Source organism: Culex pipiens, chromosome 2 (assembly GCF_016801865.2).
Source record: "Culex pipiens pallens isolate TS chromosome 2, TS_CPP_V2, whole genome shotgun sequence".
NCBI lineage: Eukaryota > Metazoa > Arthropoda > Insecta > Diptera > Culicidae > Culex > Culex pipiens.
The window spans coordinates 19,653,998-19,680,110 of record NC_068938.1 but is presented as its reverse complement, the minus strand read 5'-3'; the positions used below and the strand labels follow the sequence as shown (position 1 = coordinate 19,680,110).

Sequence of the window (26,113 nt, the reverse complement as noted above, 5' to 3'; positions counted from 1 at the left end):
CATTATATGTGATGTTATTTACGTTGCTGCCGAACTGCTGCCGCCTTATCCGATTGATCTATATCTGTTGGTGGTTTTTCAGTGGTTTTGGTGACATGTTGTGTTAGAAGGGAGCAAGCTCGGGGGCAAGTATTTTTCGATAAGTCCAAGTAGTCCAAACAATTGACTCATTTTATAGTGAACAGTAATAGTCCACCATGTAGTACACATATTTTTGGTGTATGGTAAGAACAGCATGCCTACTTTTTTTCTGGAATAGTGAAAGTCAATTTCATGAGCCCTCGTAACATTTTTCTTCTTTTGGGGAGTTTTCTGATAATCTGAGGAGAAGTGGGGGTGTTGAAGGTTCTCTATCATCCAGAGGAATCGACTGTGATCAATTTACTTGATAAAAGTTGAAATTTTTGTACCAATCGTTTAACATATAGTTGGATTATATAACAAACTGTAATTGTACTCCATACTGTTGAAATATTGTTTGAACTATTTGGACTTATAGAAATTTTTAATTCAAAATAGTATGGTGTATAGTAATTTTACTTCATGTAAGTTGACAAATTATTTGGATTATACAAACTTATCGAAAAAAATGTGGCCGCCATCAATTGTGTTCTACTATAGCATTTATAGTAGGTTTTTAGTTCTTACAGGTTCTGACTATAAAAATCTAAAATCTGTGGAATTTTGCTATATTGTTCTCAATAAAGTTGATAAATTGTTTGAACTTTTTGGACTTGTACATTTTTTCGTTGAGTCACGTTGTCTAAACAATCCGAACTGTTTAGTGTAAGGTTATTGTACCCCAAATAGTTCAAAAATAGTTAGAATCATTAGATTTACTTCAATAAAAACGTCATCATTTGACGATCAGTTTCGTTATGGTTTTGTATAGTGCCGTAACTATATGATAATGGTTAAGTATGTGGTAACTACATCTCTTTTAGTAGTAATATAGTTTGGACTATTCCCCCGATGGTTTTTGATTATGCGGGTTTCTAGTCAAAAATTTACCAACACATTCAAAGTTTATTTACATTACAGCTGGACGTTTGTTTGCATCAAGTTTCCTATCTCTTTCTAGCAAAAGTTGTTTGTCAGGCGACATCTAGCTGGGTTTTTTTGACTGACCGCCCGATATGTCAGCCAACATACTTCGCAGGGCTGTGACAGCTACAGCTCGATCATTGTTTGCATCAGGACACTGTGACGAGGAGTTCGTCTTTTTGAGTTAAATTATATTTTTTTCACTGGGCCTAGAAAGCCTTATAGAATTTCCATTAACTGACAACCATTTAAAACGCATTTTCCTGCTTTGATATTCATAATTAACATGTTTGACTCGCTTTAATAGCATGATTTTTGATAAAGTTCCGATGTAAATTACCGCGAATTTTTTTTTTCGCGAAAACAAAATCATCTAATTAGAAATTTAGAAAACTGTTTCTAAACAAGTGGATTGGTCTAAAACGCATCGAAATTTTTTTTATCAATAGCTAATATCTCCGGTTTCAGATTTTCATCATCCTAAAGTCTATAGCACAAAAGATGCTATTTTTAGTCCTTTAAAACAAATTTAAAACTGAAAATATAAAATAAAAAACACGTATTTTGAGAATTCAACCCCAACTCAATAAGAAGCCAATTGAAAAAATCGGGAATTTTGTTGTGCCTATTTTGCTGAAAAGTCTTAATCATAACCTCCAACTTCGCCGAAGACATAAAATCGAATAACAGAAACAATAAATAAAAGTTGAAATAACAAGTCACAGTCTTAACATTTGAATGAAAAAAGTGTCTTAAAATGCATTTTACACTAGTGCAAGATTTGACGAAAACAAAAATTTTAGCGAAAAAAAAAGAACTTTTTGCGATACCAAACATCGGACATTTTCAAAAATTCAATAGATTTTTAAATCAAACCAAACAGGCTAAACATGATTCTAAATGCAGGGGAATGCATTTTAATTTTTTTTTAAAAATATGTTTTATAATGAATTGAATTAATAAAATCTTAAAATTCTTAAAAGTTTTATCTAATGAAATTTCTAGGAATTTTGATTTTTGTTTTGAATTTGTAAAACTCATGAATTCATAAAATTATTAAAATCCTTAAAAAATTTGAAAATCTTGAAATTCCCGAAATTTTTTGAAAATCTCAAAAATTCTAAAAAAATCTTGTGATTTTCAAAAAAATAAAATTCTTGAAATTATTAAAATTCTTGCAACCCTTGCGATTCCTGAAATTCTTGAAAATCTTCGAATTCTTGATTTTTTTTCGAATTCTTGAAATAATTCGAATTCTCCAAATTCTTCGAATTCTTGAAATTCTTCGAAGTTTTATAATTCTTAAAATTTTATGAAATCCGTAGTAACAGTTCAATAGGGCGAATCTGCGTCTGTAAACAAGCAGTCTATCCTCTTCTTACTTGACGTGAACTGTCACTTGAGCAAAGGGGATAGACTACTACTTGTTCACAAACGCAGATTCGCCCTATTGAACTGTTACTACTGAAATTCTTGAAATTCTTAAGAAAAGTTGAATACTTTATTATTTTTAATTCTTCAATTTACAAAAAATAATTCTTATTTACAATTCTTAAACCTCTTAAATTTTTTAAAATTCCTAAAATTCTTAAAATTCTAAAAATTCTTAAAAATTTTTAAGATCTTAAAATTCTTGAATTTTTTTAAGATCTTAAAATTTTTGAAAATTCTTGAAAGAGATATTTAAAATTCTTAAAATTTTAAAAATTCTAAAAAAAAATCTTGTAATTTTTGAAATTCTTGCGAATCATGAGATTCGTCGATTTCTTCTAATTTTTCGAATTCTTGAAATTCTTAGATTTTTCTCATAATTCTTCGATTTCTTAAAATTTTATGAAATTCTTGAAATCTTTAAAAAAATACTAGATTTTTTTTAATTTTTTTTTAATCAATTATATTGAATTTTTTCAATGCTGAAAATTGCTGAAATCCTTAAAAAATACTTGAAATTCATAAAATTTTAAGTTTGTGAAAATTCTGAAAATACTTCTTAAATTTCTTGAAATTCTTAAAATTCGAAAAAAAAATTCACAATTTAAAAAAAAAATGATATTCTTAAAATTGTATAGTTGAGCAATTCTCTACGAAATCGGTCTTTTTTCTTCAATTTTAATTTTTGTATTTTTTAATCCGACTGAAACTTTTTTGGTGGCTTCGGTATGCCAAAAGAAGCCATTTTGCATCATTAGTTTGTCCATATAATTTTCCATACAAATTTGGCAGCTGTCCATACAAAAATGATATGTGAAAATTCAAAAATCTGTATCTTTTGAAGGAATTTTTTGATCGATTTGGTGTCTTCGGCAAAGTTGTAGGTATGGATATGGACTACACTGGAAAAAAATGATACACGGTAAAAAAAATTTGGTGATTTTTTTATTTAACTTTTTATCACTAAAACTTGATTTGCAAGAAAACACTATTTTTATTTTTTTTTATTTTTTGATATGTATTAGGGGACATAAAATGCCAACTTTTCAGAAATTTTCAGGTTGTGCAAAAAATCTTTGAACGAGTTATGAATTTTTTAATCAATACTGATTTTTTCAAAAAATCGAAAATCGGTCGCAAAAATTTTTCAACTTCATTTTTCGATGTAAAATCAAATTTGCAATCGAAAAGTACTTTAGTAAAATTTTGATAAAGTGCACCGTTTTCAAGATAAATCCATATTTAGGTGACTTTTTGGAAAATAGTCGCAGTTTTTCATTTTTTTAAATTAGTGCACATGTTTGCAAACTTTTGGAAAAAATATTTTTGAAAAGCTGAGAAAATTCTCTATATTTTGCTTCTTCGGACTTTGTTGATACGACCTTTAGTTGCTGAGATATTGCAATGCAAAGGTTTAAAAACAGGAAATTGATGTTTTCTAAGTCTTACCCAAACAACCCACCATTTTCTTATATCGATATCTCAGCAACTAATGGTCCGATTTTCAATGTTAATATATGAAACATTTGTGAAATTTTCCGATCTTTTCGAAAAAAATATTTCAAAAATTACAAATCAAAACTAACATTTCAAAAGAGCCAAACATTCAATATTACGCCCTTGTAAAATGTTAGTCTTGAATTGAAAATTTTGAAAATATTGTTTTCGAAAAGATCGGAAAATTTTACAAATGTTTCATATATTAACATTGAAAATCGGACCATTAGTTGCTGAGATATCGACATTGAAAAATGGTGGGCTGTTTGGGTGAGACTTAAAAAACATCAATTTTCCTGTTTTTAAACCTTTGCATTGCAATATCTCAGCAACTAAAGGTCGTATCAACAAAGTCCGAAGAAGCAAAATATAGAGAATTTTCTCAGCTTTTCAAAAATATTTTTTCCAAAAGTGTGCAAACATGTGCACTAATTTAAAAAAATGAAAAACTGCGACTATTTTCAAAAAAGTCACCTAAATATGGATTTATCTTGAAAACGGTGCACTTTATCAAAATTTTACTAAAGTACTTTTCGATTGCAAATTTAATTTTACATCGAAAAATGAAGTTGAAAAATTTTTGCGACCAATTTTCGATTTTTTGAAAAAATCAGTATTGATTAAAAAATTCATAACTCGTTCAAAGATTTTTTGCACAACCTGAAAATTTCTGAAAAGTTGGCATTTTATGTCCTCTAAAACATATCAAAAAATAAAAAAAAATTAAAAATAGTGTTTTTTGCAAATCAAGTTTTAGTGATAAAAAGTTAAATAAAAAAATCACCAAATTTTTTTTACCGTGTATCATTTTTTTCCAGTGTAGTCCATATCCATACCTACAACTTTGCCGAAGACACCAAATCGATCAAAAAATTCCTTCAAAAGATACAGATTTTTGAATTTTCACATATCATTTTTGTATGGACAGCTGCCAAATTTATATGGAAAATTATATGGACAAACTAATGATGCAAAATGGCTTCTTTGGGCATACCGAAGCCACCAAAAAAGTTTCAGTCGGATTAAAAAATACAAAAAAAATCGAATGACCGAAATCCTAGAGAACTGCTCGGTTATTAAAATTCTTAAAGTTCTTAAAATTTTTAATATTCGTAAAATTCCAAAAATTCTTAAAAATTGAGAAATTCTTAAAATGTTTGATAATCTTGAATTTTCTTAAGATCCTTAAAATTCTTGAAATTCTTAAAATTTTTGAAAGTCTTAAAATTTTTGAAATTCTTGAAATTTTTTATATTTTTGAAATTCCTGAAATGGAATGCTTGAAATTCTTAACATTCTTAAACTGCCGTTCTACGCATAATTGTCCCATGTCAGTTTTGGACGATTTTGACTTTATGACATTTTTGAGTTTAGTTTGATGTGTACTTTAAGAAAAACACATAAAATCTGGTACTTTGTTCGCAAACTCATTAAAAACAACACCAAGTCTGTTTGTCCCATCGTTAAAGTTCTACGCATAATTGTCCCACCAAGTATTTTCTTACACGGAATCATAAGTTTTACTAAGCATTATGTCTTGTTTACCTGGTGTATAGCAAGAGAATCACAAATAAGGATGATAAACTGCTAACTGGGGTGATTAGGGACACATAGGGCGAATAGGAAACCACGGGACAATTATGCGTAGAAACACAGAAATCGGTCGAAAAATTTCAATCGCGTTTTTCTCAGTTGTACTTTTTTGAACATGGGACAATTATGCGTAGAACGGCAGTAAACTTCTTGAAAATTTTTGAATTCTAAAAATTCTTTAAGTCTTAAAGTCTTGAAATTCTTGAAATAAAATGCTTGAAATTCTTTAAATTCGTCCAATTCTTATTTTTTTTTTTCAAAATTCTTTTAAAAAAAATACATTTTTGAAATTCTGGATGTTCTTGAAATTTAGGAAAACCCTATTTTTTAACATAATTGAATTACATAAAATTTTCAAAAATTCTTAAAATTCATTAAATTCTTGAAATTTTAAAAATTCTTAAAAAAAATAAAATGCTTGAAATTTTTGAAATTATTAAGGTTTATTAAATTCTGAAAGTTCCCGAAGTTTTTGAAATTTTTAAAATTTTTGGAACTCTTGAAATTTTTAAGATAAGAAATCTTGTAAAAATGCATAACATCACAATCGACACAGAGGCCAGGCATACTGCCTAAAATTTACCGCAAAGATGATTCGTTAGAGTGGGTTGAGGTTGAGCACGGAGCTGATCTTTAAAATAATAATAAAAGTGTGATATTATATTTAGATACCATGGGCTTTCGGTAATTTTAGAACAAAGAAAATCCCAAAACTCATACCTTTCCAACAAAACTTTACTGCTACCTCCTCGCCCTTACAACACCGTTGACCCATAGCAATAAACTCGCTGCCGTCCGCACAGATTCGTATCCGGCGCGAGCATCTTCCTCCGCGCCACCACAATCTTGGCGCGAAAGTTCCTCACCAGAGTTTCATTCTGGCGGCACTTGACCGGCGACGGATGTCCATCCTGGGGCGTTCCTCCGAAATTCCTCCCGGTGGGCCTGCTCTTTCCAAGGACTTTAAGCGGAAGTGGCCTACATCCGGCAAAGCGGAAGCTGAATTTCGCAACCGGATGGGCCGGGTGCTGCACGGAGGGAAGTGTGCGGTCTGTGGTGCGCTCGGGGAACAGGTCGTGCACGGTTGGTGGGGGTTTGAGGGACGGGTGTGGTTTGGCGTGGACCGTAAGGACCACTTTGGGGGGGATTTTGTAGCGATGTTTGGCCTCGTTGGCTTTGCGGCGCAGGGCGTCGTGGCGGCGGTAGCGGGATTCGATGTAGTCTGTGGTGAAATTTGATGGTGTTTTTGAAGGTTTTGAAATTTGATGTAACTAGGATGTTACTTACGCTCGTACTGGAAGATGAACGGAGTGAGGCCATCCCCGCAGATCTCGTTTAGATATTCGTAGAAGAAGATGTCACTTTTGCCTCGTAGGAAGATTCCGGCAGCCTTAAAAGTTAAGAAATCAAATCAAATCAGAATGCAAGAGAAAGTTAGATTTCTATCGTAATATGTATTTTGATGAACGATCTAAATATTCAGAATGATCTGCACTTTTTCATGTACATTTTTTTTTTAATTTTAGATCATTGAATTTTGATTAGTTTTAGTTTTTTATTTACAAATTTATTTTTTCTTAATTTTTTTTTTTAGTTTAATGTTGTCAACAACACTTTCAAATTTAAACATTTTGCATATATTTTATTTTATTTTTTTGAAGATTTTATTAAGTTTAGGTTTTTAGAATTTATAATTTAGAAATTTTAGATTTCTTTAATTTATAAATATAAAATATTATCATTACCGAATATAATATCATACGAATTTTTCATTTCTAACTTCACAATTTTCGTTTTACTCATTTTTGACTTCATTATTTTAGATATTTGCTAATTTGAAATTTAAGAATTTTGGAATACTACTTTTTTTTTAATTTAGCAGTGCAAAAAAAATTTAATGTTGGGAATTGGAATTTAATAGTTTTTTTTTCAATTTAAGATCATTTTATTTTACTATTTTAGATCTTTTTATTTATTTATTTATTTTAGAATTAAAGAGTTTTTTATTCACAAATTTATTTTTTTCAAAATTATCAATTTCAGAATTTATTAAATTTGAAATTCATGAATTTAAGGAATTGAAATTTAAGAATCTTGTTCGATTTTAAGAATTTCCGAAATTAAGAATTTTTAAATCTTAGACATTAGGAACTCAAGATTTTCAGAATTCTAGAAAATTAATTTGAAGATTTCACGTTATAGAGAATTAACGATTTTTAGAATTTTAAAAATTAGAATTTTTAATTCAAAAATTAAATATTTTTATTCATTTATTATACTATACTAGTCCCGCCCGTGTGGATTAATCGGACCGCGCACTGGACTCACAATTCAGAGGTCGCCGGTTCGAATCCCGCGGCGGGCGCTCTAAAATTCTTTGTGTAAATATGGGTATTCGGCGCCGTTGGTACTAGCAATGGTGGCCGACAGCTATAAAGTCAACTTCGTTTTCGTTTTATTATACTATTTTAAAATTCCGAAATTTAGATATCTTTCAATTTATCAATTTTGAAAAAATGCTTTAGTTTTTTTCCTTTTTTATTTATAGTGTTGGGGTTTGCAGGGTGACCACTTCAATTCCATTTTCAAATTCCCGACTTTTTACCGACTTTTTTCCAGACTTTTCTAGAATGCTTAAATAATAGGCATTTCTTATCTAAAGAATGATTTCAAACAAAAAACTTTCTATAAGAAAAGTCAATATTAACCACCAAAAAAAATCTCAATGTTTTAAATCCAAATATAGGCATTTTTTGAAAATACAGAAACTAAACAACAAATAAAGAAAACTTCAAAAATGTAATTTCATTATTATGATTCAGAGTAGAAACACAAACAATTAGTCTTTGAAAAATTAATCGAAAGTTCAACAATACTTATAACTTCCATGGTATTTTTTAAATTGGCAAACGTATAGTTTTTGATATTTTTTTAACTTCATCATCATTTTAAATCAAAGAATGATTAAAACGTAATTGCTGTTATTATTCATTCAAAGGATTTAGAAAAAATGTCAAGGAATTCATAAAAGAAAATGTTTTTGCCCTTTTTAATTATGTAATTTTTGATATTGAATTTTTAAATCAATGTTGATTTTTCTAGTGGCCAGTATTTAACTGTTTTTTTTTTGGAATATTTTTTGGAATGGAATAGAATCATAATTCTAAGCTGGCCAATACGCTTTATTTTTATATTAGTTTTTCATCAACTTTACCTCTTGTTTTGTGAACAAAAATTAAAAGCGATCATTTGATTCATAAAAAAATATTATGAAAATCTGTGTCAAAGACTCCAATATTCATAAAGATTTTAAAGGTCTTAAACAGCTTTTCCATACTCAAATATATTGAAATAGTGAAAATAACCTTAAATTTAAAGTAAGTTACTAAAGCAGAAATGAGTGAATTCAATTTGAAAATTGTACAAAATATTACAAAATTTATTCAAGAGTTAAAAAAGCTCAGAATTCCCGACTTTTCCCGACTTTTTGACATAAAATCATAAATTCCCGACTTTTTCTAGATTTTTGGCGGATTTTGACGAATTGCCGACTTTTTCCCGACTTTCCCGGTTTCCCGACTTGAGTGGCCACCTTGGGTTTGTTTTTCCTTTTTATTTTTGGAATACATGATTTTTTGATTTTTTTTTTTCGAGATTAAGTTATCCTAGTATTTTGTACATTTTTAATTCTAAAATGTTTTAGAATTTTGGAATATTATAAGTTTGAAATTTTATAATTATTGAATCATAGTATTTAAAAAATTCAGAAACTTTGAGCATTGGCATTCACTTTTTAATTTTTTATTTGTAATTTTTCGTATCAAATTTTACTTTTAGTTTAATTTTTGAGTTCTTTTTTTAAATATTGGAATTAAATTATTTATAAAATTCTCATTTTTTTAAATTAAGTATTTTGGAATTTTGAAATTGAAGCAAAGGTTTTTAAAATAAAAGGTTTTTAGTATCTTTTGCATTCTAAAATGTTAATATTTTTGAATTTAATTATTTAGAATATTGTGCATAACCAAAGAATTTAGATTCTTTGTATTTTGGAAACTAAATTTATAAATATAAATTATCAGCATTAAATAAATAAAGATTTTTGTAATTTTTTGCCTCGAAAATTTAATGCAAGAATTCGAGATGTTAAAATTTTAGGTATCCATAAGTTTAAAAAAAGCATATTAAAAAATGTTTTGTCAACGTTGTCATATTATTGTTGAATCTAAGTATTTTAAAATTCTGAAACTTTTAAAATTTTAGTGTCTTGGAATTTCAGTACCTATCGGAAATTAAAAATTTTGTAACTTTTGTATTTTAAAATTTTAGTATTTCTTAATTTTGTACAAAACTAAGGAATTTTAAATCTAGTCGTTGGAAGCAGCGCGAGGGTTATCACCACCTAATACCCGGGACTGAGATAAGCTGTATCAGCATTCGGCATATACAAAGTCTGATACAAACTATACTTTCCCATAATTTCGCTACCGGTTAGCGGGTATTGGATTGGACCACACACACACACAAACTAAGGAATTTTAAATCTGAAAATTATGAAAAATCTCTTGGAATTTGGAATTTTAGAGTAAATTTTCAAAACAACATATAAGTCATGGGTTTCCAATGCAGATAGGACCTTTTGAAAATTTAATGTAGAGTTTCAGAATTAAGAAAATGGTAAATTTTGGTTCAGTGATATTTTTTATTTTTAAATTTAATAAAAAAAATAGTCCAGGAATTTTAAATTTTAGAATGTTGAAGTAGAATATTGGAAATTGCGATTTTTTTACATTAAGTTTGCATTGTTGGATTTTAAAACTTTGATGATTAGAAATTCGTGAGTTTTTGTTTTTTTTTTTTTCATTGTTGTTATTATTTTTTTTTTAATTTTGGTAATTTTGAAATATTAGAATTTAGATTTTTTTTTCTAATATGGAAACATTAGAATTTCAGTAGTTTCAAAATTTGGAATATTTTAATATGTTGGAATACACTCATTTTCGAATTTGTAAATTGGAAATTGAAGTAATGGAGTTTTTAAATTTCCATCTTTTAAACTCTAATTTGTTTTTAATATTTTAATTTTGAAGTTTCGTGAAGTTCGTGCTTGCGATTTCAAAAGGGCACATAACTTTTGTGAACAAGAGTGTGTCCCTTTCACACCTTATATAAACTGTCATTTGAGTGAAAGGGATACACTATTTTTTACAAAAGTTATGTGCCCTTTTGAAATGTTAGGCTCCAATTATAAGATTTTTCAACTTATGCCTTTGAAAATTTCGGAATTCGAAATTTATGGTTTTAAAATCCTAGAATTTGAATATTTTGAATTTCTAAGATTGAAATATGTAGAAACTTTTTATTTTCGTTTTTAAAACGTTTTTTTTTTATTATAATTTCAATACTTTGACATTTTTGTTAACTTAATTGAGTCTTATTAAAGTTTGAAATTTAGTTTTATTAACCGTAAATTTTCGAATTCCAGTTGTTTTGAAATTTGGAACATCATCATTTGGAAGTAGTATTAGAATATTTTAAATATAAATTTTCCATTTTTTTTTTTTACTTTTAAACTCTGAACTTTGAGAATATTAAAATTTTTGGAGTTGAAGAATTATACAATTTTCCAACTTTAGCATTTGAAAATTTCGGAATTTTAGGTTTTAAAATTATAGAATTGTGGATTTATTTGAACGAAGTTTTTTTAGAATTGTTGAATTATTCGTTTTTTTTTAATCTTTGAGTTTTAGAACTTTGGATTTTTTTTAAATATTTGATGCTGGTAAATTTAGAAATTTCTTAATGTTTGAGTGGCAGGAAAGACTTACATTAAAATACGGATTCACAAACTCCGGCACCATCTCCGTCGCAATCTTCTCGAAATACGGACTCAGCTCCCGAAACGCAAACTCCCCCACGCTCCACAGCCCGCGCAGAATCCGCGAAAGCCACCCATAATCAATCGCCGCCTGTTTCCTCTCCCCCTCAAAGTACCGCTGCAGCCGCTCCACCAGCAGAAACGTGCACTCCTGCTCGACAAAGCCCCACTTGCCGGCACAAAGCCCGACGACCCGCGCCACCTCGTCCACCAGCGCATCCGCACAAATCAACGTGGTGATGTTTTCGCTTTCCAGGGTTGTGGAGTTGGGGTTGTTCACCTCCTGCTCGTCGCTCGCCCCGTCCGACATCTGCAGACTGACCGCTTCTTCGATTTCCGGTTCTTGCTTGAGCGTTTTGACGTTCTCCTGCTTGATTTCAAAGTTGAGCTCGCTTTCGTTCAGCATCGCTGCTCCGGGTGCTTGCTGGACGATGAAGTTTTGTCCTGTTTCGAACTCGCTGTTGAACTCGGTCTTGATGAAGTTGTCGCTGGTGGGGTTGGTGCCGTCGCCTTCGGCGACCTCCTGCTTGTTGAGGCCTTGAACCATCGAGAAGAGGGCTTCGTACTCGTCCTTGATGTTGTTGATGTCGATGCCGTCGGGGCCTTCCTTGATGTTCTCGATGCTGCGGAGCAGTTCTTCGGTGGCGTTCGAGTTGGAGTTGTTGGAGTCTTCGGAGGGGCCGGCCAGGTTGTTCTCCAGGATGTTCATCGGGACCATGGCGGAGTGAAAGCTGGGCTGGTCGAGGTTGTTGTGCTGGGAGGGTGGTCCGGATCCTAGTGAGGACTCGGTGCCGTTTGGGGGCATCGAGAGCGGGTGTTGCGAGCGCTGGGACTGCGGTTGAACGACGTCCAGTTGTTGGTCGGCGATGAATTTGGCGAGACTCGGAGATCCGAGCAGCAGGTTGACGAAGATCTGGCAGAGTAAGCTGAGTTCCAGCGTAAGATCCGAGTGCGAAACGTGATAATTCTTGACGAGGGCCTCGAGAAACTTGAGCGTCCGCACCAGCGTCGATTCCGTGTACTCGAACCCGAGCATTTCGATCGCCTTCGTCAGCAGCAACTTCATCAACGAAGGAACGTGCGGATTGCTGGTCAAAATCTCGATCGCCTCCTCGAAGCACTCCTCGTCTCCAATGTAAACCGCGTCGCAAACCTGGTTGTACAGCTCGATCAAATCCTCCGCGATCGCCGACTCCGCCATCCAGCTCGTGGTCAGCACCGGGATGTTGGACTGCTCCATCGTTACATCCTTGATGTACTCCTCGCGCAGATCCAGCACCTCATCCGAGTTGAAAAAGTAAACCCCGTCGTACTCGATCTTGTCCCACGGCTCATTGTTCGCACCCACGATCGGCGGAACGTCGCAATCCTTCAGCACCTCGTTCACCAGATCGTACGTGACCTTGCCGCTGGCGTGCCGACTGTAAGTCTTGATGTTCTACAAAGAAATCAACCAAATTAACTCAACAAATCCCTTCAAACGTTCAACTCACTCACATTCGCCAACTCCCACAGCTTATAAGTCGTGTCCTCCGCCAGCTTGTTATACACCTCCGCGGCGACCTCCGTCTCCTGCTTGTCGTGCTGCTCCCAAATGGTCCGCACCGAGCGCGAGCTAAACCCGGCGTAAGACTTGTACGCCCCCTTCTCCTTCCCGGCATCGTTCCCCGACGAGCAGGACTCGCTCCCCCCAGCCGTGGCCGCAATCCGCAGCTGGTGGTGGTGCGAGAGACCGCCACTGTGATTGTGGTGGTTCGTTCCGGTGGAATTTGAAGAAGCGGTTCCGGCCGCCGAGTTGCTGCTGGAAGATTTCGTGCGCTGCTTGGCCTTTGAGGAGAGCGACTTTTTCGGGCTCGGCTTCATGGTAGCAGGTTAGTGTGGCGCGGTTTTCACTTAAAACATCTTGCAAGAAGCGAAACTTTACGAGAAAATTTAAATTATTTTGAAAAATCTTTAACGCGAAGCGATTAAGCCGATTTTGAAAGCTGTTTGTTTGTATTTTTGGTTACACACTAAAATGAAAGACGAGCTTCCTTCAACAAGCCAGTGATGCCAGAATTGAACATGTGACTCAAGCTGAACCTTTTCTCCCTCAAAACAAGCAGCCCATGGAGCAAACGTCAGCTGTTGACGATCTTCGCGCGGAATCGATTCAAAACATTCCCTTTTTGCGTGATATCAGTGACTGTTGTTTGTACAGAAAACAGGAAAATTCGCGTTTATTTTCTGCGTTTCTTTGTGAAAATATGTTAAAACATTAAAATTATTTTTGTACCTTAAAAATGGCCTGCACCGCGGCGGAAATCGCCGAAAAGAAACGAATCGCCATCGAACGGTTAAACGCGCGCAAAAATGCCCTGGCCACCACATCCAGCAGCACGGCCAAACCACCTCCCCAGCAAGTTCATTTCCCAAAGTCGACCAAACCCATATTCCCGCTGCCCGAGAAGCAGAGGCAGGCGATGGCCCTGGCGAGCAGCTCGTTCTACGGATCAAGTCCCATCGGGGGAGTCGGTAAGGCACCGTCCTCGATCTTCAACGGCAATGCCCGCTCGGCCGCCCATCCGTACAGTAAGCCGAGCTTTGGGAAGGCGCAGACAGCGAAACCTGCCGCGCCACCGGTGGCACCGGTCTTCATACGGACGGTCACATGTTCGTGTTCGATGGTCACGGAAACGCGATTTACTGTGGTGCCGTCCGGGTTTAACGAGAAGCTGATCGAGGTGTTTAAGAGCATTCCGTCGAAGCAGTACGGTAAGAGTCAAGAGAACGTTCATCTATGCCTAGAAAAAATAATCAAATTTTCATTCTTCATTTGGAATTAAACTTGGATTGTTAATCCTATCCCCAATTAAAAAGTTTTAAAAATACTCAAAAAATAACAGGTTTTTGCGAGTGTTTTCCTGTTTTCCGTTTCGTTTTTCAACAAACTTAATTTCCATCCTCCAAAACTCTGCACTTAACCTACAAAAACTATTGTTGAACGGTAACTGAAGAAATTAACACAATTGGATTTAAAATTCAATTTATTATTTTTTTTGTATTGCTTATTGCGAGATAAAATCGCATTTCTCCTTCTCTGTGAGTGACAGGAGGTTAAAGACGCCGAACTACCGCGGTGTAAAAATCGGCAAGTTGAACTGAAATTCCGCGCTGATTTGGCTGTCAAGTTGATTTGTTTTCAATAATTTTCAAAAAGCCAGCTGAAAATTCAAGGCAACCTTTGACAACAGCCGAAAATTTGTTCTGCGGCTGTCATGCGGCCATTCTTCTGCGGTAATATCAGCGCGCCTGGACTCTAATTATTGACGCCCACGATAATATTTTTAAAAACTTGAAACTTTGTGGAATTTTACTCAGATCTGGATGAATTTCACTGATTTTACTCCATTTCCATTAAATTCTGATAAAAATTTACTCAAATCAGAAATATGCTCCTTTTACTCATTTCTGAGTTGGTTCGGTTTTGACCCTTTTGACCAAGGTTACACTCAAAGTAAAAAGTATCCTTTTTTCAAGTTCACCCGTCGTCACCCTTTAAAAGGGTATCGAAAATGTACTGAATTTGACATACCCTTTTAAAAGGGTGACGCCGGGTGAACTTTAAAAAAGGATAAAAAGTATCCTTTTTGAGGATTGAAAGTACCCTTTTGAGGGATACTTCTGACTTTGAGTGTATGACGTCTTCGGCTTTGACAAAAACTACCCACTGAGAAATGGAACGCCCCGATCGGCCATCGTCAGACTGATTTTATTCCACCATCCAGACTCATCCGGGCGTTTCATTTCTCAGTGGGTAAGTGACTTTTTCACAGTTTACCTGCATTTGATTCCAGAAACGTCGGCCTGCATACATTTGGTTTTCTTTGCGAGTGTGGCAAATTGTCAAACACAAAAAAGTGTGAGTTTGTTTTTGTTTGTTTGTCATAGTCTACCGTAAACCTACTTCTGTGTAGACTGAAATCGGGTGGAATAAATTGAAAAAAAAAAAAAGATTTCAGGCATTTTCTCGGAAACTCTACAATTCTAAACTTTTAAGCTTTTTAAGTTCGGAAATTCTTTAATAAGGCTTTCAAGTCAGAAAGTATGTTTACATGGCAGCTACGGGTTTGTTTGCATCAGATCAGCTATCTCTTTCTAGCATAAGTTTTTTTTTTGCCATGCGATGTCTAGCTTTTTTTTACTGACCGCCCGATATTGCAGCAATTTTTAGCTCGAGCTCGATCATTGTTTACATCAGGCCATTGTGACGAGAAGTTCGTAATTTTCGTAGCCTTACACTAAATTCATTGAATCAGGAAATTGTAAAAAAAAAAGTATTTATCCCAAAAATTGAGAACTTCTCGTCACAATGGCCTGATGTAAACAATGATCGATCTCGAGCTGTCACAGCCCTGCTAAATATGTTGACTGACATATCGGGCGGTCAGTTAAAAAAACCAACTGGAAATCGCACGATAAAAAAATTGCTAGAAAGAGATAGGAATCTGATGCAAACAAACGCCCAGCTGCCATGTAAACATTCTTTGAATGAAGGTTCGATCAGCATTTTGGCAGCTGGAACTAAATATTAAAAAAAAATCCAGCGTAAGGTAACCATTTTACAAATCTTAAAGTGCTAGATGCATGATAACAGGAAAGACCAACTATTGATTTACAGAACGAGTTTTGTGAAATAGTTATCTTAAGCATTAACATTTGGAAAATAATACAAGCAGTCAAAATTCTCAAATTTGAACAGAGCCAATAAGCATTTTGACAAATCTGAATTTCTCCAATTCTTAAAACGAAAAATTTTCGAATTCTATAATTCTAAAATTTTGGCAATCTAAAATACTTCAACATCGACTTTATTTATTAAACGACTCTGAAATATTAATAATAATATTAAAAAAAATCTTCAACTGTAATATTCAGCTACTTCCGGACGGACCTATTCCGGAATCACCGAATCCTAAAACAGTAATACAGTCGACTCTTTGGTTGTCAATATCCAAGGGACCGTCGAGGAAGAGAATCATCAGTTTACAGAACGATGCAAAATGAAGACTCGATTGAAAATATTTTTTTCTTGATACTCAGCTATGGGAGAGAATCATGGCAACGTCCAGCAAACAAAAACAAACTAATGTCAAACACCCTTCAAAGCTTCGTTTCGCAAAGAAAAATGTCTATGCAAGCCATGAGAAAGTGACAATATTGACAACCGGAAGAGATTTTTAAAGCAAACAGAATCCAAGGGACCGTCGAGGAAGAGATCCTTCAAGCAAGAGAAAACATCGAGGAATAAAGCCAATCAAAGTATGCAGTTTGAAGGGACTGAAGAATTCATCGATAGATGGAGCAATATTGATATCGAGAAGACCGACAGCCAGAGAGTCGACTGTATTGTAAAATCCTAAAAATCTACAATTCTAAAATTTCAAAACATTGGAATTCTTTTTAAAGAATAGTTCTGAACTCGTAGAAATATAAAATTTTAACATTTCATGTTCTTAAATTGGGTCCTAAAATGAAGCATAGATTGCTGATATTATTGTTTACAGCGATAAAGCTTATTTTTCTGAGTGCAATGACCCTTTGTACGACCACTAAGAGTTTAAAATGGATTATTAAATCAATTTTGAAAAATTAACCTCGCGGTCCTTCTTGACAGAAAAGCTCCAACTTGACAGCTCGTTCCGAGGGGACCATAGTTGATCCATCGAAAAAATTTTGTCTTGTCAAAAAAAATGCATTAAAATGAAAAAAGTGATCAGAAATGGTTTTTAATCGTGTTTTTTACCGTTGTACTTAAAAATTGTTTGGAATTATATTAAATACTGCAATATTGAAATTCAAAACACGATTAAAACCCATTTATGATCACTTTTCATTGACAAGACAACATTTTTTCGATGGATCAACTGTGGCCCCCTTGGAACGAGCTGTCAAGTAGGAGCTTTCTGTCAAGAATGACCGCGAGGTTATTTTTTCAAAATTGATTTAAAAATTCATTTTAAACTCTTTGTGGTCGTACAAAGCGTCATTGTACTTAGAAAAATAAGCTTTATCGCTGTAAACAATAATATCAGCAATCTAAGCTTCATTTTAGGACCCAATTGTATGTACCGAATTCCGAAATCTCCGACTTCCCCCCAGATCCCGGCACGAAAAACTGGACCTTTGACGTGAAAGACTACAGCATGGTACAGGAACGCGTCACGGCCCTCAATCCGCACGTCTCCATCGGTCCCATCCCACCGTTTGTGCTGCGAATCTTCAACGGCCAACGATCGAAACCTAGCCGCGCTTGTTTAAGCGCGATCGAGCCCACGTTGGCCGCCAGCTTGCTGGAGTTTCAAAAGGAGGGCGTTTGTTTCGCCATTGAAAAGGGTGGCCGGGCTATGATTGCGGATGAGATGGGACTGGGGAAGACGTATCAGGCGATTGCGGTGGCGGATTTTTACAAGGAAGATTGGCCACTGCTGATTTGTACGACCGCCTCGACGAGAGACGTTTGGGCGGCGAAGATTCGGCAGCTGCTGCCGTCCGTTCCGGTGCACAACATTGTCACGCTGCAGAGTGGGCAGGACTACATTGGGGAAGCGCGGGTGCTGATCACCAGCTACTCGATGATGGAAAAGAGCGCCGAAAAGCTGCTGGCTCGGAATTTTGGCTTCGTCATCATGGACGAATCGCACACGCTTAAAAACTTCAAAGCAAAGTGCACGGTTGTGGCGACGGATCTTGCCAAGCAGGCGAAACGGGTCATTCTGCTGTCCGGAACGCCGGCCCTTTCCCGTCCGCTGGAGCTCTTCTCGCAAGTTTCGATGCTGGATCGGAAGTTCTTCGCGTTCCGCGAGTACAGCGCCCGCTACTGCGCTGGCAAGCAAACCCAGTTCGGTTGGGACGCCACGGGGCAGTCGAATCTGCCGGAGCTGAACCTGCTGCTGGCGGCCAAGTTCATGATTCGCCGGACCAAGCAGGACGTGATGAGTCAGCTGGCGGAGAAGAGCCGCGAAACGGTGCTACTGGATCCGTCGCTGCTGTGGACCAACCAGGAAATGGAGGAGGACCTGCAGACGTACGCGGCGGACTACTCGATCAGTAAGGGCAAGCAGCGCGAGGAGATTATGTTCAAGTATTACAACGCGACGGCCGAGGCGAAGGCGCCGGCGGTTTGGTACTAAATGTTTGAAATCTCGTAAAATCGCAGTTAATTTTTTTCAATTGTTACGTTGCAGTGCGTACCTGCAGAAGGTGCTGAAGGAGGGCCAAAAGTTCCTCATCTTTGCGCACCACATCAAGATGCTGGACGCGGTCTCGCGGGAGCTGGACAAACTCAAGGTGGACCACATTCGGATTGACGGGACGACGCGGTCGGACGTGAGATCGGTTCGTAATTTTATTTGAGTAATTTTCACCCAAATTCAATGATTTGAGTAAATCTTAGTATTGTTGAATGTGATTGTAAGGGCAAATATCATTTTTGTTTGACACGGTTCAACTCTGCGTGCATATCTGTCAAGTTGGCCAAGTTACACGCTCATTCAAATGACATCGAATTGATGTTCAATTGACATTTTTGCTGCATGGGTTCAGGACTTTCCCCACTCAAAAAGTGTTCGACAGGTCGGTAAAACAGTCGACTTAACTGAGAACTTATTTTCTTTAAAGAATTTGGCTAAAAATTCGCTTTTTCACAGGAATTGGTCAACAAATTTCAAACCAAAGACGCTTGCCGAGCGGCGGTCCTCTCGCTGAAGGCGTGCAACGCCGGAATAACCCTGACGGCCGCCCAGCTGGTCATTTTCGCCGAACTGGACTGGAACCCGAGTGTAAGCGTTACACGTTAATCTTCTTTGACTCAAAAATAAAGACTTTTTTCAACGTTTCAGACGCTCGCCCAGGCGGAGAGTCGCGCCCACCGGATCGGCCAGGAGGGCGCGGTGCTGGTGCGCTACCTGCTGGCCAAGGGCACCGCCGACGACATCATCTGGACGATGCTGCAGAAGAAGCAAACGGTGCTGAACAAGGCGGGCCTGTGCAACGAGGACTTTTCCGACTCGACGCACGTGGACGCGCCCTGCTCGGCGGGAAACATTGAGCCGTATCTGGAGAAGGGAAGCAAGGCGGGCGGACCGCTGGATGGGTTGGTAACGAAAAAGACTGATGAGCGGAAGGGGGAGGAAGAGTTTCGGAACATGCTGGATGACGGCGAGGACGACGATTTGGCGGGGTTGGAGTTCTAGAAAGGTTGTTTTTTTTTTATTGTGAGCTTGTTTCAATGTTGCAAAAATAAACTCGGTTAACAGAATATGCTTAAATCAACGGATTTTTCAACAGTTCGTACTCGGTGACGAATCCGGCGACCAGGTCCGCGTCCAGCCGAGCCTTGGCACGTTCAAAGACGGGTTGCATGTTGCGGGGCGAGCCGTGATCCCGCTCGAAGGCCAGGAAGTCGATCCAGACGTCGATGTTGTCGGTGCCGAAGAAGTGGGACGCGTTTTCGTGGCATTTGCGCCAGTGGTCGACGTTGGGTTGGGCCTGGATGGATTCCAGTTGGGACATTTTGCGGTGCAGTTCCAGGCAAGGGGCGCAGTTCTTTTGGATTTCGAGGTACTTTTTGCGGGCGGCGTCGATGTTGCGCGTCACGACGAGGAATTCCAGGTAGAGTGGTTGGAAGTGGGACGCAATTGTGGGCGGTTGGACGATGGCATCTTTGAAGGTTTGCTCGAGTGCCTTTGGGAGGTCGGTCCGGGTGTGGTAGTACTGGAAGCGAACGGTCCACAGCGAGAGCAGGTCTTCGGTGCAGTTGGCGAGGGCCTTTTTGAAGATGTCTTCGATTTCGCTGGTCGGAGCTTCCTGCTTGGCGAGGAAGGTCAAGTGGAGAACCCACAATTTCGTGCTTTTTGGATACGATTCAATGGCTTTGGTCAGCACGGCGGTCACCAACGATTCTTGCGGCTGGTCGACGTTGATCATCAGCTTCAGGTACTGAACGTACTTGTCTTCCTCGAGCGAGCCACTCTCGAACGCCTTTTTGAACACGCTTCCAAGCGTTTTTCGCCGCAACTTCTGGTGCGATGACATGTCCTCGTTGAGTTTCAGGACGGCATCTACGTACAGAGTCCACATTTGTTTAGTCGAAAGAGTTTCTACGGCTTCGTCGTAGATTTCGACGCAATTCTTGAGGCGTTCCGGGAAGGAGTTGTCCTTCCCATCATCCAACAGGTAAGATCCGTCCAGCGCCAGTTGAGCCAACGCACTCCACATCGCTTCCTTCGTCGCAAACTGCTCCTTCAAGTCGTTCAAAACCACCACGGCAAACGACTTGACCTCCGACTTGTGCTTCAACGCGTCCAGCAGCTTCACGTAAAACTCCAAACTCGGTTCCCGCTTCTTGTAATGCTCGTAAATCAAATTCACGCTCTCCAACGTCTTTCTAAACGCAGAATCCTCCCTCTCCAGCAACTCCTCAACGCCCTCCTCCGACTCCTTCACAAGCTTAACCGCCTCCTTCACCAACAACCCCAAAAAGCTCAAATACAGCTCCATACACTCCGGATGCCGCTGCAACCCCCGGAACATAAAGTGCCTCGCCCGTTCCATGTTCTTCACCCGTCCATACTCCCACTCCGCCGCCCGAATCCACGCCTTCGGCTTATCCCCGTGATAGTTCAGCATCTTGTCCAGCGTCCGCGAACCCTCCGGCAGCATCGAATACCGCTCGCAATGCCCCAAATAGTGCACCCACAGCCGATACTCCGACGGAAACCGGTCCATCCCCCGCTTATAAAGCATCTTTATCCTGTGATGAATGCTACTCTCCAAGCTGTGCCGCCCATCGTGCACCCGCAGCTTCTTCCGGCGCTCCCCCAGCAGCTGCAGCAGGTTGCACTCGTACGCGATGTACCCGATGAAATCCGCCAGCTCCTTCGCCCGCCGCTCGACCTTGTTTTCGTGCGTGAAGCGCTTCGACTTGATCTCCCGGATTTCGTCCTCCGTGAACAGCTTCAGCAGCTTCATGAACTCGTACTCCTTGATGGACAGCTCGCGCCGCTTTTCGATGAATTCACTCATTTTGAAGCCGGATTTTTTTTTCCAACAAAATTTGTTTTAAAAAACTTTTCACACGTGAGACTGCACCATCAACAAGCGCGTGCAACACGCCCGTTTGTTTGTTGACAACTTTGACGAGATGGGGAAGCTGTCAAACGAATGCTGCATGGGTCAAGAAGTGACGTTTCGATCAGCTGGGAAAGGTTCAGTCGGGTGTACTTTGGAGACTTTAAAGGTTTACACGAAACCTCGGGATTAGGCTTTTTTATATAGTTCTGCCTTGATGTCGGAATTAAAGGCTGATACGCAGATCGGAAGAAACGCAAAACTCCATATCTCGACCTTTTTTTATTAGGTCCTAAAAACATATGAAAGACAATAGAGTTATCTACGTGCGCATGTATTGCGTGTACGTACACGAAAAAGATTGAGGTTAAATTTTGTCCGGCCAGCAAAATCAAATGGTGCGCTAGTGTGTGTACGCGAAACGTCATAAAGCTCTATAAATTATATGACCTTTTCGTAAGTGACTCCAGGTGAAGCAGAACAAGCTGCTCAGGATGGAAGCAGAACAAGATCTCAAAATGCAGAATTTTGAAATTAAAAGAACAGATTAAGGTTTTTGGTCGAAATGGAGTAAAAAAAGAAGTTGTCTTTACGGCTGGCAAGACCGAAATTAAGTGAATCAGAGAGAAAATAAACTTGACAATAAAAATCTGAAATCTTGAATTCAACAATACAAATAATTTAAAAAAAAACAAAAAAAAAACAATTCAACAATTTTTAATAACTGAAATTTGGAAAATCAAAATAAATAATATGCAGAATTGAATAATAATTTTAATATAAAAGTATTTATAACTTCAAAAGCTCACTTTTTTTTATTTGAAACCTGAAATAATCAGAAATTACAATTCGAAAAAGTTTAAAAAAATTAAATATAAATATTCGAAAATACAAATTTACGAAAACCTCGAAACTCTAACATTCAAGAAACTCTATTTCTTTCAAAATTCTAAAATATTAAGATTCTAGAATCAAAATTAAGAATAAACGAATTTTAAAAATTTAAGAATTTATGAATTATTAATTTACAAATTAACAAGATTAAGTATTTAAAATTTTAAAAGCTTGAAAACTGAAAATTTAAAACTTTAAATTTAAAAAGAATTTAAGGATTTAAAAATTTAAGAATTTAAGAATTTAAGAATTTAAGAATTTAAGAATTTAAGAATTTAAGAATTTAAGAATTTAAGAATTTAAGAATTTAAGAATTTAAGAATTTAAGAATTTAAGAATTTAAGAATTTAAGAATTTAAGAATTTAAGAATTTAAGAATTTAAGAATTTAAGAATTTAAGAATTTAAGAATTTAAGAATTTAAGAATTTAAGAATTTAAGAATTTAAGAATTTAAGAATTTAAGAATTTAAGAATTTAAGAATTTAAGAATTTAAGAATTTAAGAATTTAAGAATTTAAGAATTTAAGAATTTAAGAATTTAAGAATTTAAGAATTTAAGAATTTAAGAATTTAAGAATTTAAGAATTTAAGAATTTAAGAATTTAAGAATTTAAGAATTTAAGAATTTAAGAATTTAAGAATTTAAGAATTTAAAAATTTAAGAATTTAAGAATTTAAGAATTTAAGAATTTAAGAATTTAAGAATTTAAGAATTTAAGAATTTAAGAATTTAAGAATTTAAGAATTTAAGAATTTAAGAATTTAAGAATTTAAGAATTTAAGAATTTATGAATTTAAGAATTTAAGAATTTAAGAATTTAAGAATTTAAGAATTTAAGAATTTAAGAATTTAAGAATTTAAGAATTTAAGAATTTAAGAATTTAAGAATTTAAGAATTTAAGAATTTAAGAATTTAAGAATTTAAGAATTTAAGAATTTAAGAATTTAAGAATTTAAGAATTTAAGAATTTAAGAATTTAAGAATTTAAGAATTTAAGAATTTAAGAATTTAAGAATTTAAGAATTTAAGAATTTAAGAATTTAAGAATTTAAGAATTTAAGAATTTAAGAATTTAAGAATTTAAGAATTTAAGAATTTAAGAATTTAAGAATTTAAGAATTTAAGAATTTAAGAATTTAAGAATTTAAGAATTTAAGAATTTAAGAATTTAAGAATTTAAGAATTTAAGAATTTAAGAATTTAAGAATTTAAGAATTTAAGAATTTAAGAATTTAAGAATTTAAGAATTTAAGAATTTAAGAATTTAAGAATTTAAGAATTTAAGAATTTAAGAATTTAAGAATTTAAGAATTTAAGAATTTAAGAATTTAAGAATTTAAGAATTTAAGAATTTAAGAATTTAAGAATTTAAGAATTTAAGAATTTAAGAATTTAAGAATTTAAGAATTTAAGAATTTAAGAATTTAAGAATTTAAGAATTTAAGAATTTAAGAATTTAAGAATTTAAGAATTTAAGAATTTAAGAATTTAAGAATTTAAGAATTTAAGAATTTAAGAATTTAAGAATTTAAGAATTTAAGAATTTAAGAATTTAAGAATTTAAGAATTTAAGAATTTAAGAATTTAAGAATTTAAGAATTTAAGAATTTAAGAATTTAAGAATTTAAGAATTTAAGAATTTAAGAATTTAAGAATTTAAGAATTTAAGAATTTAAGAATTTAAGAATTTAAGAATTTAAGAATTTAAGAATTTAAGAATTTAAGAATTTAAGAATTTAAGAATTTAAGAATTTAAGAATTTAAGAATTTAAGAATTTAAGAATTTAAGAATTTAAGAATTTAAGAATTTAAGAATTTAAGAATTTAAGAATTTAAGAATTTAAGAATTTAAGAATTTAAGAATTTAAGAATTTAAGAATTTAAGAATTTAAGAATTTAAGAATTTAAGAATTTAAGAATTTAAGAATTTAAGAATTTAAGAATTTAAGAATTTAAGAATTTAAGAATTTAAGAATTTAAGAATTTAAGAATTTAAGAATTTAAGAATTTAAGAATTTAAGAATTTAAGAATTTAAGAATTTAAGAATTTAAGAATTTAAGAATTTAAGAATTTAAGAATTTAAGAATTTAAGAATTTAAGAATTTAAGAATTTAAGAATTTAAGAATTTAAGAATTTAAGAATTTAAGAATTTAAGAATTTAAGAATTTAAGAATTTAAGAATTTAAGAATTTAAGAATTTAAGAATTTAAGAATTTAAGAATTTAAGAATTTAAGAATTTAAGAATTTAAGAATTTAAGAATTTAAGAATTTAAGAATTTAAGAATTTAAGAATTTAAGAATTTAAGAATTTAAGAATTTAAGAATTTAAGAATTTAAGAATTTAAGAATTTAAGAATTTAAGAATTTAAGAATTTAAGAATTTAAGAATTTAAGAATTTAAGAATTTAAGAATTTAAGAATTTAAGAATTTAAGAATTTAAGAATTTAAGAATTTAAGAATTTAAGAATTTAAGAATTTAAGAATTTAAGAATTTAAGAATTTAAGAATTTAAGAATTTAAGAATTTAAGAATTTAAGAATTTAAGAATTTAAGAATTTAAGAATTTAAGAATTTAAGAATTTAAGAATTTAAGAATTTAAGAATTTAAGAATTTAAGAATTTAAGAATTTAAGAATTTAAGAATTTAAGAATTTAAGAATTTAAGAATTTAAGAATTTAAGAATTTAAGAATTTAAGAATTTAAGAATTTAAGAATTTAAGAATTTAAGAATTTAAGAATTTAAGAATTTAAGAATTTAAGAATTTAAGAATTTAAGAATTTAAGAATTTAAGAATTTAAGAATTTAAGAATTTAAGAATTTAAGAATTTAAGAATTTAAGAATTTAAGAATTTAAGAATTTAAGAATTTAAGAATTTAAGAATTTAAGAATTTAAGAATTTAAGAATTTAAGAATTTAAGAATTTAAGAATTTAAGAATTTAAGAATTTAAGAATTTAAGAATTTAAGAATTTAAGAATTTAAGAATTTAAGAATTTAAGAATTTAAGAATTTAAGAATTTAAGAATTTAAGAATTTAAGAATTTAAGAATTTAAGAATTTAAGAATTTAAGAATTTAAGAATTTAAGAATTTAAGAATTTAAGAATTTAAGAATTTAAGAATTTAAGAATTTAAGAATTTAAGAATTTAAGAATTTAAGAATTTAAGAATTTAAGAATTTAAGAATTTAAGAATTTAAGAATTTAAGAATTTAAGAATTTAAGAATTTAAGAATTTAAGAATTTAAGAATTTAAGAATTTAAGAATTTAAGAATTTAAGAATTTAAGAATTTAAGAATTTAAGAATTTAAGAATTTAAGAATTTAAGAATTTAAGAATTTAAGAATTTAAGAATTTAAGAATTTAAGAATTTAAGAATTTAAGAATTTAAGAATTTAAGAATTTAAGAATTTAAGAATTTAAGAATTTAAGAATTTAAGAATTTAAGAATTTAAGAATTTAAGAATTTAAGAATTTAAGAATTTAAGAATTTAAGAATTTAAGAATTTAAGAATTTAAGAATTTAAGAATTTAAGAATTTAAGAATTTAAGAATTTAAGAATTTAAGAATTTAAGAATTTAAGAATTTAAGAATTTAAGAATTTAAGAATTTAAGAATTTAAGAATTTAAGAATTTAAGAATTTAAGAATTTAAGAA

General features: G+C 33.8%; 3 protein-coding genes across 3 annotated transcripts; 1 reads left to right on the top strand and 2 right to left on the bottom strand.

Moving 5' to 3' along the window:
• Nucleotides 1–6,282: 6,282 nt before the first annotated feature.
• On the bottom strand, nt 6,283–13,443 carry LOC120432461 (uncharacterized). Its single transcript, XM_039597683.2, has 4 exons — nt 12,941–13,443; nt 11,394–12,881; nt 6,853–6,955; nt 6,283–6,787 (listed from the first exon to the last, which is right to left on the bottom strand). The coding sequence occupies exons 1-4, from the start codon at nt 13,304–13,306 to the stop codon at nt 6,321–6,323; spliced, it is 2,424 nt and encodes an 807-aa protein (XP_039453617.1). The 5' UTR covers nt 13,307–13,443; the 3' UTR covers nt 6,283–6,320.
• A 146-nt stretch (nt 13,444–13,589) lies between these two features.
• Nucleotides 13,590–19,752, top strand: LOC120432457 (SWI/SNF-related matrix-associated actin-dependent regulator of chromatin subfamily A-like protein 1). Its single transcript, XM_039597674.2, has 5 exons — nt 13,590–14,197; nt 17,585–18,608; nt 18,670–18,820; nt 19,132–19,263; nt 19,324–19,752. Exons 1-5 carry the CDS (start codon nt 13,726–13,728, stop codon nt 19,675–19,677), a joined length of 2,133 nt encoding a protein of 710 aa, XP_039453608.1. The 5' UTR covers nt 13,590–13,725; the 3' UTR covers nt 19,678–19,752.
• On the bottom strand, nt 19,666–21,627 carry LOC120432458 (U3 small nucleolar RNA-associated protein 6 homolog). Its single transcript, XM_039597675.2, has one exon. The coding sequence runs from the start codon at nt 21,506–21,508 to the stop codon at nt 19,748–19,750; it is 1,761 nt and encodes a 586-aa protein (XP_039453609.1). The 5' UTR covers nt 21,509–21,627; the 3' UTR covers nt 19,666–19,747.
• Nucleotides 21,628–26,113: the final 4,486 nt, after the last annotated feature.

Coding starts and splice junctions, on each gene's coding strand:
- LOC120432461 (XM_039597683.2), bottom strand. CDS start 13,306: ATGAAGCCGAGCCCGAAAAAGTCGCTCTCCTCAAAGGCCAAGCAGCGC. Junction 12,882..12,940: donor AGCTGTGGGAGTTGGCGAAT/GTGAGTGAGTTG, acceptor ATTTCTTTGTAG/AACATCAAGACTTACAGTCG. Junction 6,956..11,393: donor TTGTGAATCCGTATTTTAAT/GTAAGTCTTTCC, acceptor TTAACTTTTAAG/GCTGCCGGAATCTTCCTACG.
- LOC120432457 (XM_039597674.2), top strand. CDS start 13,726: ATGGCCTGCACCGCGGCGGAAATCGCCGAAAAGAAACGAATCGCCATC. Junction 14,198..17,584: donor CATTCCGTCGAAGCAGTACG/GTAAGAGTCAAG, acceptor ACTTCCCCCCAG/ATCCCGGCACGAAAAACTGG. Junction 18,821..19,131: donor CGCGGTCGGACGTGAGATCG/GTTCGTAATTTT, acceptor GCTTTTTCACAG/GAATTGGTCAACAAATTTCA.
- LOC120432458 (XM_039597675.2), bottom strand. CDS start 21,508: ATGAGTGAATTCATCGAAAAGCGGCGCGAGCTGTCCATCAAGGAGTAC.